Source organism: Triturus cristatus, chromosome 10 (assembly GCF_964204655.1).
Source record: "Triturus cristatus chromosome 10, aTriCri1.1, whole genome shotgun sequence".
Taxonomy (NCBI): Eukaryota; Metazoa; Chordata; class Amphibia; order Caudata; family Salamandridae; genus Triturus; species Triturus cristatus.
Window position 1 is genome coordinate 1,134,532,208 of NC_140593.1, and position 16,113 is coordinate 1,134,548,320.

Sequence of the window (16,113 nt, forward strand, 5' to 3'; positions counted from 1 at the left end):
CTGCCATTTTGAACCAAGCAGTGATCAAATACTTCCTATATGCCGATGACATACCACTCTAATGCAAAATCAAATCATGCTGTGACCTTCGACAACTGAACACCACACTTATTAATATACAATCATGGCTCAAAACCAACTACCTTAAACTAAATCCCAAAAAGACAGACCTACTTCTCTTCTACCTCAGAACTAATCCTTTACCTACCTAGAATGGATCAAGAATCAGGACGCTCTTAACTGTTCTTTTTCTTTCTCTCTCTAGCAACATTAAGTCTCTGGGCATCACCCTGGGCGAAAACATGTCAATGGAGGAGCACATCAACAACTCTTGCAAATGAGGGCTCTGCACACACAGACATCTCAAGAAAGTAAAACTGTATACCCCAGAGAATCTTAAGACAGTAGAGCAATCTCTTGTCATCTCATAACTCAACTACGGCAATTCCTCCCTTTCAGGAACTCCTAAATGTCAGCTGGCACCCATTAAATCTGCTCTTAACGCTGCTTCCAGACTCCTCACAGGTACTAAAATATTTGACCACATCTTTCCTGCCCTCAGTAGTCTTAAATGGCTTCCCATCGAAGGAAGATGCTTTTTCAAGACAGCCTGCATCACCCACAAAGTGCTTCATATTAAATCCCCCGAATACTTAGAAATCAAAATTTCAAGAGTTGGAAGAGCCCAAACACTGAGAAGGTCCAACGCTCTTCTTCTCATTCCTCCCAACTTCAAGAAGAAATCCTCAGGCTCGCTCCTTCTCAGGTAATGCTCCGAAGATCTGGATCTCGCTACCCAAAGAACTCCGCTGCAACTCCTCCTTCTTCAAATGGGTCCTTAAATCTCTAATCCTCAACAGTTACCTCACCATGCACACAAACCGTTTTAAGTTCCCCTCATTTATTAACGCCTTCTAGTTGGTAACACAACTTGCTCAATCGCCTTTTTGTCCCTGATGCCTTTCTCCTCCATGTGCCCTGTGTTATTACCACTTACAGTGGACTGTCTTGTGAGTTTCACATAACGAATTCCCTCATGTACCTCTTATAAACATATTTATGTATTCTCATAACCTGTAAAGTGCTCTGATACCCTCGGGTCCAGCTAGCACTACATAAAAATCAAAATAATAACAATAACGTTAAATGCTATGTCCTGTATAGCTGGAATGTGTTGCACTAGAATTTGTATCTTACATTTAAGTGAGTAGGGCACTTATCTGTCACTAAATATGAGGTTGCGAAAACGTGTGGAATGCCGCCTAAGCATTGATTATTGCTGTGTTATGAAAAATGGCAATATACTAAAAACAAAACATAAGTAATTTGTTTACAATTATAAGTCAGTCTTTTCTATCATAATTACAAAAGCATTAGTCCAGACATGGACTGGATATTCAGGGTCATCCTGTAGTGAGAGACTATCTTGAGAAAATCTCACTGAGAGCCAGAATGCTTCAGAAGCAGTTGCAACAATCTGCCGTAACTGAACCAGAGCCTGCAAACTATTTCTGGTTCATCTGATACCAATGCTCATTTCTGCCATGGAATTTTATAACTTTCCTGAATAGCATTTATCAAACATGTCCACATTTCCACTGTGAACTACCAATTGAATGTCATTTTAAGGACCTAGCCTTTGAAACTCGGTGCATGTTTATGAATTACATATATTCATTAGCATTATCAGAAAAAAATAATTTGTAGATTTTACGAGCTACCAGTCTTGGACATGGAAAACCTCAATACAACTTCATCTTCAAATAACTCACCATAGTATTATAGTAAAAACTGCCCCCAACTTCCTGCAACCCAATGAGAGGGTCATCCTAAATATCTGAAATCTAACGTAGAAAAAAAAGCAGGACCACTCCACATTTTTACTAGTACCTGCAATATGTAACTCCTTGCAATAGGTCAAAGACACACATTTTGACCCTTTTAAAGTAATCTATAATGATAAATGTTTATATGAAATTGTTGGCAAATATACGACTGCCATAACTGGAACCATTTCAATTTGTAATCAGTATTCTAAACCAGGGTTCTCCAAATACTGGAATGGGACAGACGGAATGGACAAAAAATGATAGTTTGCACAAAAAAGTGTAATGACTTGTTTTAAAAAGTCACACTTGACTTGAACTTCCTACAAAGGGCTGATGACATCATAATTCTACCCCTTCCGCGTGCACTGGCTGATTAACAGTACTCAGAGCACACAGTTGAACTGTTCTACATCATCAGCAGAACCAAGGCCTAAACATGGCACATTTTGATGAAGACAAAAATACAAATAATATTACTAATAAATCACATCAAGTGAAAAGTGTACTGTGGAATATATATTTTTAGATACCCCACCAAGGTTTTGCATAACTCTTCATAAATTTTTCCTAATTTGATTAGAAGCATTTTCTCATCTCCGAGCTTATCACATCCCCCTTTCTATAGAAATATTCCCAATGATCTGTAAAACTTCCTGATTTCACTTTATTTTTTCCAACCCTTTAAAAAAAAAAAATGTATCCTTAATAAAGTTCTGTGTTTATTTGTAATGCAATTTGCTGACCCTGTACTATATTATGTAACTCATCAGGGTCTTGTTAACTCTTTACATACTGTGAAAAATCAATCCTTTTAAATAAATAAATAATAGCAACAGGGAATTAACTCTTTACATACTGTGAAACAATCAATCCATTTAAATAAATAAATAATAGAAATAGGGAAAGCTATAATAATTGCCATTTAACTGTATCTTTACTTTGTCAAATAACTCTTTGGAGCTTGATTTTCTGTACAATGTCTATATTTTGTGTCATTTTATCCATAAATATCTTATGCCAATTCTTCTATTGTCACATTAAGTACAAATCGTTCCGATTTGCTTTAAAATACTTTTCATACTCCAAAATTATTAATCACTTAGTTCATTACATACTATGATTTACTTTCACCTTTTGTCTGCTTTGACTGCTTAATTCAGATATTTTTTGGCATCAGAAAAAAATAGAATTCAAATGAAAGCTGCTAAGGTTCCTCGCTTAGTCCAACACTGTTTAACGTTTATGTGTCCTCTCTTGCCCCTTTGATCAGGTCATTCGGATTCGATCTTACATCTTATGCAGATGACACCCAGATCGTGGTGTCTCTGCAACCAGGGCAAGAGAGGAGGACAGAATTACGTTTTCATGATTGCATGGACGCAGTGGGTTTATGGGTGGCCCAGAACTGTTTAAAACTTAACTCAAGCAAGACAGAGGTCATCTTGTTGGGGAATGATCCTAAGTTCTGGACCCCAAGTTGGTGGCCGGTTTCACTGGGCTCACTTCCAACCCCCTCCAGGAAAGTAAAGAATCTGGGAGTCTTGATTGATGATAGGCTCCAGTTTGAAGATCAAGTCAATTCAGTTGTCTCGGCTACTACATTTGTCTTGAGATCCTGTAAGCAAATTTTACTGTATCTTCCCAAGGAGAATCAACGCACTATAGTGACTGCATTGACTATGACCAGGCTGGATTATTGCAACAGCCTTTATTGTAATATCCAGGAGCGCCTGTTGCATAGATTACAACTTCTTCAAAACTCGGCAGCCAGATTACTTACAGGGACACCTAAATTTGCCTCTGTTTCTGGTGACATTAGAAGACTTCACTGGCTACCAGTTAAGAAACGGGTGCAGTTTAAGTCACTTTGCACCGTTTTTAAAGCTCTTCATGAGAATGGCCCAGAACATTTAAAGCAGCAGTTTAAGTGGTATGTTCCAAATAGACCACTGCGATCTCTAGGAGCTAAATTGGTAGCAGTTCCAGCTTTTAAAAAAACTGGTTGGGGAGGAAGGAGCTTTCGGGTGGGGGCAGCCAAAGTTTGGAATGCCCTCCCGTTTCAACTTCGTAACAGCATGGATCTCATGGCTTTTAGGAAAGCCTTAAAAACCTGGATGTTTAATGGGTAATATGTGGTTCTTTTGGTGCCTTTGTTTGCAGGAGGCTTTTTGTAGATAGCGCCAGGACACCTTCGGGTAACAGTTTGCGCTTTAAAAATATTATAACATAACATAACTAATGTTGAAGGATATTTCCAAATAATATGAATTGAGATGAGGAGATATTAATAGTAAGAGAACATATCGGAGGTGGGGAATCAGTGTCTGATTCACACGGGTGTTGACACAAATAAATCTGTTAATGTTTCTAGACAGTCTAGAGTGATTTGTATGGCAAGTTTCCAAGGTCCATGTTTGAGAAGCTAATATAGTGCAGGTTTCTTTGCTATCTGGTTGTTCCAGATTTGTAGTGGAATAAACCAGACAACAAGTGCTAGAATGCAAACAGAAAAACTGCATTGGACTAGCTACTGAAACATAGAATCAGGAAACTTGAAAATCCTGTATGGGTACATGGATCTAATTACAAAATGACTGGAGGGGAATACATGGGAAAGTTGGTGTCAACTCAAGGCCTGGAAGATTCTGAAGCATCATGCAAGTCAGTCTACTCTAATTTCAGGGTTTAAAGCTTGTAGGCAGTCACCATTCAGAGCTGTCAGTGTATGTTGTGACCTATCAAGAAACCCCAAGAGATCAAAGTGAAGAGAAGCAGCAAGCAAGATTTCAGACATACTGGCAAATACAGTAAGCGGCCATTCTGTTGCTTACCTGGCATCATTCATTAGATCATGAACCTTCGATTCGAGCTTGTGATGGATCTGCTTCACCAGCTGATAGATCTCGGAGCCTGGAAATGCTCCTTTCCCTTTGCTGCCGAGAGTAAGAAGGGATTGTGTTGGTGGCCTTATGACAGAAAGGCAAATTTAATTTGATTTCATTTTGGGTTCTTGCAAACCCACATAGTATCTTAGTTCCCTAGTCCCATCACTCGTGAGTGGATCATGCACAGCAGAGAACTGATGCCACACTGAAATGATGCACAGTAACCTAGAAAGTATGCTACAAGCCCTTCTGCAAGTACGGCCAATATGCACCCATGCAGCCCTTTGGATAGTACAATAATTGGGGTGCAGTGGGTCCCTCAGAACCCTGGACACTTGTGACACTTGACCAGCTGCACTTATGATAGCTATACCATGGTTGCAAATCTTCCATAAGCTGCTGCCTGCTTCATCCTGTACCTGGAGCCACCTACCAACAGGCATACACATTTATCCCTTTAGGGGTTTAGCTTAACCTAAAATGGCCTATTATTTACTTGGCCAAACAATAAAAATGTACGTAAACTCCATGCATTCAAAAGATGAACAGCCGTTCCTATCAACCATCTAAAACAATAACACATCAAAGATTACACACCAATGGGAACCACAAGTACTTCAAGCAACCAATATTTTTAAATCACCAATTTAGCCGACTTTTAGGTTTGTATGCTATCCACTCTTTCTTTGCTCTTCTTTGACAAAAAAATGCATATTTGTGCTCTTTAATGTCTTCTTTAATTTTCTTAACATATAAATACATATCTAGAAAGCCTCCCAATACCTAAAATACAGAGTTATACCTTGCCAAATAAAATTGCTGCACCTCCATTCAGGCCCTAGGCCCTAGAATTAGCTACCTGATAACAGCAGATTATTTTCTACCATTTTCAGAAGTCTCGTAGACCCTTTGGAGCCCCTTAGAACTCTCAAAAATGTTCATCTTTCTATTTTGGGATTTCTCCTAGACCCTAATTATCTGTGGTATGAACTTAACACATAAGTAAAGAAAGAAACCAATAGCTTGACATAAGTGTGTGGCATATTAAGTGAATAGATAAGTATACCTTGATCAACATTAGCTCAACCCCAATCTGAGAAGAAATAACACAAAATAGTCCTGCGAAGGTGTGGCATCCTGAAGCACTTTACATTTACATATATAAAGATTTCTTTAGAAAAGCCAATATGAATCAATAAGGGGTATTTTGGAAGTCTATCTGAAGACTGTAGGAGCCAAATATACTAAATCTTTCTTTACAAACACAACCAACCTTAAAGAAAAAGTCAGGACTACTAAGTCACTGACCAGAAGAAACATTATCACGAACATTTTTAGGAGGCAAATATAAAAAAATAGGGACTATGCATTTAGATAAGCTGCAGCTCTGTTAAGAAAGCACATTTCCTGCAACTACTTCCTTGCTATTTCCCTACTGTAGGAGGTGGGTTGCATATGACTTTAATGCAGATTCTCTTGGAGGAGAGCTAAAGTTACAAATAAGCAACTATTGCATCTCCTCCTGGAGATCTATATTAACAGTCAAAAACAATGAATAATACAGCAAGTCCACTCCCAAAGAAAGACATCAAGGAAAGTAGCACTCTAACCAGATCCATTCCTAAATAAGCATCCACTGCAGCTTAGAGAATCTCTGCAACTGGGATGTTTCACAGCAAAGTAATAGTAGTGGCCATACATAACATGGAGTGAGACCTATGTCTAACAGGTAACATTGTGTTCGCTTTCTGGTAACTGCAAGGAAACTACCCATCTTTAAATGGATTGCCTTGCGGCGGCTAAGCCAGTTTTAACTGGCCCAATGTTGACGAAACACGTTTTGATTTTCATAGGTCAATAGCTTTGTATGAAGGGACATCTCTGCAAAAGGAGTAGGACTGTGAAAAAGATGGAGAAAGTAATGGTGTGGGTCACGTGAAAATCTGACACTAGTAGTTTGGGAGAAACCTAGTGTGTGTCGGTCAACACAATCACTTTTTGTGTGAAAACATGTATATGTTTCATGCCAGAATAAGGTTCACTAATCATACATCTCATGGTGATTTCTTTGACAAAACCGGTTTTCCAAGTTAAATGCTGCAAAGGTATCTTGCGAGCAGGCTCAAATGGAGGACAATGAGCATAGAGAAGACTACGTTTTGCTCTCAAGGGAGACTGTTTTCTAACTGGAGGAAGCAATTTCTTCATTCTAGAAAATCCCTGAAAAATAGGGCTAAGAAGGACATTTTCTGTATGAAGAAACAGCTGCAAGGTGTACCTTCATAGATGAGAATTTAGGCAGATTTTGTAAGTAGATGAAATAATGTAATCCCAAACCTTTGGGTGGTAGTGAACAACAAACTCTGGTCATACATCACATATAAGGGTAAGTAAAGATCAAAAAGAAAGGAACATGCGTGCTATACAGGGATTGGTCACACTACACCACCCACCTAGTGTTAAAAAGTATCAGAAAATCCAATACTTAATACATAATAATGTATCCCAAAGCACCACCACAATTTAACAGTCTTGGTCTGTTGGAAAAACAGGTCCAAGGAGTAGTTGATACACGCAAAGAACAAAACGGACATATGCGGAAGATTATCAGAGTTCAAACAATTGAAGGTCTTTTGTTTGAAGTTACAAATGCTTTTAATTTCCAAAGATGAACAGTCTGGATAGTAGTCCACAAATGAGCGAGATCAAAGATGAATACCGCCGACACGTTTAGTCGAATGACGACGTTTTCAAGGCTCCAAAAATAAGGGATTTTCCACCAAATTTCCTGGAAATCACTGGTATGCCTCAGAGCCCTGGGGACATAAATGAGTTGGTGGTCCCGAGTCCCGTAACAATGAATTCAGCACACACGATTATAAGGCTGCCTCATGCTTAGAGTCGTAAGCGTGATTAACAAGATGAGCAAGGACTATGGTAGGTCCAAATATAAAAGTCCAAAACTGCGGCACCTCGTCTTGTTCCGTAGTAAGGAGCAAGACGCGGTGCCGCAGTTTTGGACATTTATATTTGGACTTACCATAGTCCAGGCTCATCTTGTTAAGCACGCTTACGACTCTAAGCGCGAGGCTGCCTTATAACGGTGTGTGCCAAATTAATTGTTACAGGACTAGGGACCACCAACTCATTTATGCCCTCAGGGCTCTGAGACAAACCAGTGGTTTCCAGGACATTTGGTGGAAATCCCTTATTTTTGGAGCCTTGAAAAAGTCATCATTTGACGAAACTCGTGTCGGCTGTATTCTCTTTGATCTTGCTCATTTGTGGACTACTATCCAGACTGTTCACCTTTGGAAATTAAAAGCATTTGTAACTTCAAACAAAAGACCTTCTATTGTTTGAACTCTGATAATCTTCTGCATATTTCCATTTTGTTCCTTGTGTGTATCAACTACTCCTTGGACCTGTTTTTCCAACAGACCAAGACTATTAAATTGTGGTGGTGCTTTGGGATAAATGATTAATCCCAAACCTTCTAGGCATGTTGTAGAGGCAATATTCATCAGTATGGACTGGATGAAAAATCTCTTCTATTTGAACCAACATGCAGAACTGGTAGATGAAAATATAGCTTCCTTCGGAAGGTCCATGAGCGAGATTTAAATGGCCATATTTGGATTCGTTCAGGAGCCAAGTCACCAAGTTAAGTGATGGTGTGAATCATATGACCCCTTAACTTATGAAGGAGATCTACCTGTGTGGCATGATCATGCGTGGACACAATGACGAGAGAAGTGGGGGGGAAGAACCATCACTGGTTTGGCCATTCTGGGGTTAGTGGATCAACTTGACCTTGAGTTGTTATCAGGTGAGGTAACAACCCAAGGTATCCAGGGTACTGGCTGAAATGCATAGAGACACTTCCCTTACTAGTCGATAAAAAAACATTCCCCATATTTCTAACTGCTAATACCTGGCAGCTACATCCAAGGATTTTTTTGTTGTTTGCATCTGCAAAGGGGTAGATAGAAATCACACTGCCAGATGATTCCATCTAGCACATTGTTTAGTGTCTATTAATGGCTCTTGGGAAAGGTCTTCCTGTGGGAATCAGTTTGCCCATTCTGAACACCTGGTCAGTGAAATGCAATAATTTGTAAGTTCCTGTCTGTAGACAATTTCCTGATTGCCTGTGCTCCTGAAATAAGACTCTGTATCTTGTGTTTCCTTGTTTGTTCAGGTAATACACTGCAGTCAATTTGTCCAGCGGAACCAGAATGGAGTTTGATTTTGTTGCTGGAAGGCCAGGTGGACCGTCATGGGTTCCCAAAAATGAAAAATGTGAGAAGTCAATTATTTCTGTGGCCATCTTCCCTGCATCTGAGGGAGCACCATGTGTGTTTTAGGGAAGATTTGTTGGAATATTCTACGTGAAAGTACCACCCCTCAGTGCATTCTCCAGCCAGGAATTTCTAAACTGTTACTTGGGAAAGGGTGAACTTCTGTTTCAAGGTAAAAGAGAGTTGGCACCATTGCTCTTATAGGCATTGCTGCAGAGGTCTCATTTGAAGACACCCATGAAGAACCAGGAAAAAACAGGACATATTTGAGCCTCAGAAAGGATGCCATCTGACACGGTGATGGGTGAGATGTGAACAGAGTGCAACAAATCAAACAAACAGACAACAGCCTACCCTCACAAGCAAACACTCTTATTTGTAGAGTGATTAATACATTGTCTTGTGAATCCACCGAACTGTGGTAGATATGACCTTGGCTTGACTGTCTCATAGTGCAAACTGTTGGAGAATTCAGACTGTTAGCTGAAAATGACAAGGCAGCAAAGGAGTCGAGCCAATTGTCTACACACAGATGTACAAATGTCCAAAAGGCAGGACATTGAAATTAAAAACGATCATTGCCTACCGAGAACCTTAGAAATGCCCAATGCTTTTGAGATATAGGAATTGGCAAACAGGCATCTTGAAGATTAATTGCGCACATCCAATATCTAATATATCTGCATCCTGAACTTTACTTTAGGTCAAGAATGTGTCTGAATTCTTTTTTGGGTGCTTTCTTTCAAACAAGATAGTGAAAGAAATGCACTCCTCTTTGTTTTTAAAAAGCTGGGACTTTTCTTCATGCTTTCTTCTCCAGAAGGATTTTGACTACATGGCATACCCAGTCCTTATGATATTGGGATGCCTTTTCTGGAGGTGTCACCATTGGAGACCAGGCCAGTTGAACCTGTTCAAATAGCCATTTTACACACTATTCAGCACCCATCTGTCTTTTGTAAAATGTTGCCATAAACATGATTAAAGTAGCTTTTTTGTCCCAACGTAGGGACTGATGAAAGGGTGGAAAGGGAGGAACCACTGCATCCACCAGCTCGAGGCATCCCTAAAGCCACACTTGGTGACTGACATCCTCTTCCTCTATTTAGGAACTTCAGTTAATATGGCTGCCTGTGCTGCTCTGCTTCTTGTATTGTTATTGAGGCAAGGGAAGGGTTGTCCCGCACGTTGCATAGCTCAGGACTAAACTATTGATAAAGGAGAGCTTGTTCTCAACAAGAATCAAGGAAAGGGTAATTTTAGAGATACAGAACACAATACCATGAACTTGAGAAAAAGACAGAAGCTGTGGACTGAAATAGATTGGAATAGACTGGAATTGGGGCACTGGACTTGCACTGGGTAGTGCCTGTAAGGACTAAACGATACAGAGGAGGCATAAACTGAACATTAAACAATAAGAAGGAAATTCGACATAAGAGTATGATAGTCAGGCTACCATAAATTACAGTTTTTTTGCCTCTTGAATGTTTTCTCTGTGAGGTGACAAGATCTTTAAAGAAGGCAAGAAGCAGATTAATCTCGCAGAGTTCAGGGAGCCATCCAGCAGATCTTATGGAGGAAGAATGTTGTGCGAGTCACTGTGCTGGAGACACAAGCCTCAGACTCTCACTGTCGTCCTCAGCAATGCTAATCAGGATTTTAATGCACCATCCACAGACACAGCTGACATGCTGCTGACTTTTCTTTCTTCTTAATGAAGCCGCTTGATCTCCTTGCCACTGTACGACAGAGAGGGAAGGGGCATGAGATCTCATGGTTGGAGACACAATGAGAGAATCCAGTTGCAGATCTGCCCTTAGAAATACTGGGTCTGGCCAAGGAGCAGCAGAAACGGTATATAAAAGCAGGGTGTGCGTTAAAAAATGGGAAAAAATGTGATCACCATGGTGTAAATATGAAGATGGACTGGAAATTGAGGTGCTCACACGGGATGGATCTGATCGGGGGGCGGATACCTGACTTGTTACAATGTTGTATATACCCACTGTATGTATGGTCTGCTACATGTTTTTTTTTTAACTGGGCAGGACCCGAGTCCTTGCTACTCACTGGGTTCAAAATGTTGGAATTTTGAGGCGTCAACCATGTACAGATTATAGTAATTGCTGGTTTGTATGGTCATATGAGCAAAAGTTAATAAAAAGAATTAAAAAGAAAAAGAAAAAGAAATACTGGGTCTCTATTTGTTCTGAAGACAAGACGGGAAAGTATTGATCGTAACAAGCATAAGACCTGTCTGCCTGATTCCAGTAGCCAGAGAGCAAAGGTAGCCTCACTCTCCAGACCTCTCAGAGGTGGAATCCAGGCATTCTCGCTCATCATGTTCATGGAGCTAGATGTTTACAAAGTACTCCTAGGTCAGCCAATGCTTGCACTTATCTAGAAGGGGAAAGTGAGGCAGGAACATAACCCAATGGTTGTAAGGGTCAAAGAAGCTTTCTTTTTCCGCAGGAAGGGCATTTTATGAAGAGTTATGGCACTTTTGTGGAAAAAGAAAATTGTTTCCTGTCAAAAAATGGTTACACTGTAACTAAAAAAAAACAATGTCAAATGGTTTTGAAATATATATAGTTTGAAAGATTTTAATAATCAAAAGTAACCTAGCATGGCTGGACTTAATGTCTGCTGATCCTTGTACAGGAGACAAAAACAAAACTGACCTCAGCTCCACTGATACTGCATGATAGGCTCACGGAAGATAAGTCTTCTTAAAAGGACAGTTTTACAGCTTCTAAGGGCTGTAGCCTATCAACTTCCACAACTATTTGTTGGGGACAAGCTTTTAAATAACTAATTTCTCATTCTTAAATGCCTTAACAGTCAAAATTAGTCTTTCAGAATTAGCCATAAGCGAGGACCAATGGATTGAACACTTCTCTAAGATATACAATGGGCAAGTAATCTCTAATAACCAAGATAGTGATATCCATGGACCTCCTAATGATACCCTGAATTTACACTTTAGCATAGATGAAGTAAATAAAGCACTTTCATCAAGCGCAGGTGGCAAAGCATCGGGCCGGATGGGATCCCTGTGGACCTGTATAAGTCCAACACTACCCTATGGGCCCCCATTATTACGCAAATAATAAATGCTAGTTGTCAAGCTTCTTTTCCATTAACCTGGGTGGAATCACTATTGTCCCCATATTCAAAAAAGGGGATCGGCAGGATCCCGCCTGTTACAGGCCCATTTAATTATTGGATTCCCTGGCCAAAGTAGTAGGACAAATTATTTTGGAACGCCTACAGGCATGGGCAGATGATAACCAAATTTTATCAGATTTCCAATATGGATTCCGTGAAGGACTAGGGACTGTAGAGCAGAGCTTAAATCTAGCTATTTTTGTGGGGAAGTATATTAGGGCAAAAAAAGGGTAGATTGTTTTTAACTTTTGTTGACCTCACGGCAGCTTTTGACTAGGTGAGGCATGCTAAACTTTGGGAGATTTTAGAATCATTGGGGGTTGATAAAAATATCATTCACTTCCTTAAGCGCATCTATAGAGGAGCAAAGGCACGTATGCGCTTTGGCCTGGGGGGGAAAGCGCACTACCTCCTTCCCTATTAGGAGGGGGGTTAGACAAGGTTGTGTCCTAGCCCCTTTGCTTTTTAACCTTTATATTAATGGGCTAGGGCAGGCACTTCTTAAGGACACTCAAGATTTCCCCCAAATAGGCAACTGTCCCATACCTGCTCTTCTATATGCCGACGATGCTGTCATAATGTCCTGTACGCAGATCGGTCTCCAAATAATTTCTTTAATTTTTTGAAGGACCTTGGTCTTAGAATTAACACCTAGAAGACTTTTAAAATGAGATGCGGACGTGGGAACCAGAAATGTAGGGATATGTATGTAGATGGACATTTAATAGCCCCAACAGTTTTTCATATCTGGGTATTCTGTTTAGACAGAATGACACGTGGGCCCAAGCGGTCTCAGCAAAAAAGCTGGCACTTATTAGAACAACAACTGCTCTTGCCAGCTTTTCAAAAAAACTGGGCAGGAAACCCCCGAAAGAACTCTTGCAAATATACAAAGCGAAATGTGTTTCGATTGTCATATATGGAGCGGGGGTCTGGGGTTTTGCTGACACACACACACAATTCAACTAGTGGAGAATACATTTTTAAGATATATCTTGTCAGCTTCTACGACTACCTCCACTTATGTTCATCAAGCTGAGCTAGGCCTCCCATACATATCCGACTTTATAAAATTAGAGCCTATTCTCCTTTGGCATAGGATCTGGTCAAGAGAGGAGACCAAATTAAACAGGGAGATTCTACAAGACAGTCTGATGCTGGAAGGGGCGCAAAAGATTCCATGGGTCAAGTTTGTGAAAGAGTTTATGAAAGACTTGGGCCATCCGGAATATTTTACCAATCCGAACTCGCTCATGCTGATTACTAGAAAAAGACTAAGAAAGGATGCGCTCCAATTTCTGGATATGTTAAGATTATCAGGGGAAATTACGAAGCCCAGTGTCCAGCAACACTCGATGGTCCTTACTACTTTTAGTTAACAGCCATATTTAATATTTGTACCCGCAGTTTTTGATAGACTCCTATTAATTAGGTTCAGATTGTGGACCATACATAAATTTGTCTCTTTCCCAAAAGTGAACGATTGGGCAAGTGAATTACAATTATGTCCTTGTGATAACCAATCGGCTCAATCTTCATTCCACCTAGTCTTATTTTGTAAATTTTATATTGAGTTAAGAAAGGACTGGATAGTTCCACTTTTAAAAAACTGGGGACTGAGGCAATGTCGTCCGGCTTTGATCAGGCTCCAGCTTGTAGAAAATGACCATGTAGCCTGGAGGATATCCATATTTTTAAAGCAAGTCCTTCGTCAAAGGAAGAGTATCGTGATTTAAGGGTCGACATTGTTTAGATGTACTGTCATTTTTAATGTTCACTATTCTTATTAATATCATGAAATATATTTCTGGTCTAAAAGTCTTGTTTTTAATGGAAATTGCTTTTAAACTTTGGTGTAAATTTTTATGTAATCTTGCATTTTACTTGTGCTTTTTATGATTGCAAAAAGGCAATCGAAATAAAGCTTTTCTTGACTTGACTTTCAGAGAAAAACATGATTTTCAGGAAAAACTAAAGCTCATCTGATTGAACGGATGTATGACGTTACAACGCATACATTTACATCGTGGTACACTACATCGCGGTTTTGACAACGCAAGTCGTTACAACGACTTGCGCTAGATGGCGCTCTAGGACAAGGAATAGGACTTAGGCGTAGTATAATTTACTATTCCAACTCCAGTCTACGTACAGTAGGGAAGGTGTTGGATAGTAAATTATACTATTCCTTGTCCTAGAGCGCCATCTAGCGCAAGTCGTTGTAACGACTTGCGTTGTAAAAACCGCGATGTAATGGCATCGCGATGTAATCCCCGCGTTGTAAACGATGTTTCCCGATTGAACTGTAGCTAAAACAGTCATTTCCATTCTCTCCTTATCTCAGAATAATGGTGCCGCCCGTCTGTGCTTCACATTTTCTTTCTCACTTCTCCTACATCCGCATAGCTCCGTCCTGCCTTCCCCCTTCCTGATTCCGATAAATCTGAGACATACTCTCTCTCTTTTTGTACCCTCCAACTATCTGCCTTTGAGCCTCTCACCTCAACCCTTCTCTGATCTCCACCCAGAATGCTTTTCTGCTTTTCAGACTCATCTTACATCATTACTCTTTTTTTATTGGAAGACTTGCTTTTCTCCAGGTTTTTACCTTTACCTTAATGATCAAAAGTCTATAAATATATCAACATTTACTTCTGATTCATTGTAAGTGATAAATGCCATTGGGCGTTATATGTACAGAGGACTGATATCTTTGGGTGGAGTGCGCTTTATAGGAATTAAAATAAATAAATTGTCCCTATTTTCTTTCATTTTCCCATAAAAATATTTAGTTTGTTTAGTTTGGGTTACTGCTGCAACAGTACTGGAGTTTTCTTTAAGGATGGCTTTTTTTTTCTTTTTTTCTAAATAAAAGTGAATTTATTTTTGCTAATATGTAGAAAAAGTTTCAAAATTCATTATTATTTTTTCAGATTGGCTCTTCTTAAGAAAAGTATTTGCATTCTTTAAGTTTGTGACGTACTTCGGGATCCCGCATGTCGGCAGGATTATTAAGTGCCTAATATTATTAATAATGAATCCTTGGAGGAGAACCCATATCTCACAAGTGTGGTCAGAATGCTCCAGGTACAGCCTGTTGAACACACTTGAACATTTAGTATAAAAGGAACAGTTGGAAACATCTATATCTTGTCACCTACTGCAACAAAGAAAGGGACACATACCAAATGTTTGAAGTCAAATTTAGGTCCTGAAATCCCAGTGATTCCAAAACATGCTTCTTAGCTTCCTTGGTGAAATTGCCTGAAAATAAAGTCAAACATAAAATCAGAGAGAATAAAAGAGCAACCAACGTCCGGAAGATTTAACCTCAACACATTGCATTCAATACATTAAGTCCCCTTTGTTGTGGAAGAGGAAATGTAGTGGAGGTGCTATTGTATAGTGGATGAGACAATTCAGTGTACCCCGATGCAGGCATTTGAGGCGCTATATTAGACTGTTGATGCACTGGCAAACAGTAACGTAACATACTACATCCAGGACTTTTTAAAGCAGCTCAAAGGGATGCTCAGGACTTTATATTATACCAAAGATCAATCCATTGAGATTATTTTATATCATAATGGGGATCAGAACAGTGCCGAAGACTTGTCCCACAGTTCAGAGCAGTGCCATTGTTTTATATCATATAGGGGCTCAGAGCAGTGGCCAGAACTTGATATCATACTCAAAGCAACACCAGACTTTATTTTGTACCGGGGCTAATAGTAGCAGCATAATTCTATATATACTAAGATTCAGAGTGGTTTGCAAGACTTTATATCATAATCAAGTTCATAGCAGTGTAGAATAAGTTACTTACCTTCCGTAATGCCTTATCTGGTAGAGGCTCTATCTTGCACCCGATTCCTTACCTTATAATTATCCCAGGTGTCAGATTGGAACTGGAAATTTTCAGGTAGC

The 16,113-nt window shown here is 39.7% G+C and overlaps 1 protein-coding gene across 2 annotated transcripts in view; it reads right to left on the bottom strand.

Annotated features, from left to right (window-relative positions):
- LOC146796740 (hexosaminidase D-like) overlaps positions 1–16,113 on the bottom strand; it is a 326,342-nt gene that overhangs the window by 35,512 nt on the left and 274,717 nt on the right. For both annotated transcript variants that reach the window (XM_085629431.1, XM_085629430.1), the window contains exons 11-12: positions 15,372–15,450; positions 4,661–4,762 (exon numbers count right to left, since the gene is read on the bottom strand). In XM_085629431.1, coding sequence (XP_085485557.1) covers positions 4,661–4,762; positions 15,372–15,450 — 181 coding nt within the window. The remainder of the gene's footprint in view (positions 1–4,660; positions 4,763–15,371; positions 15,451–16,113) is intronic.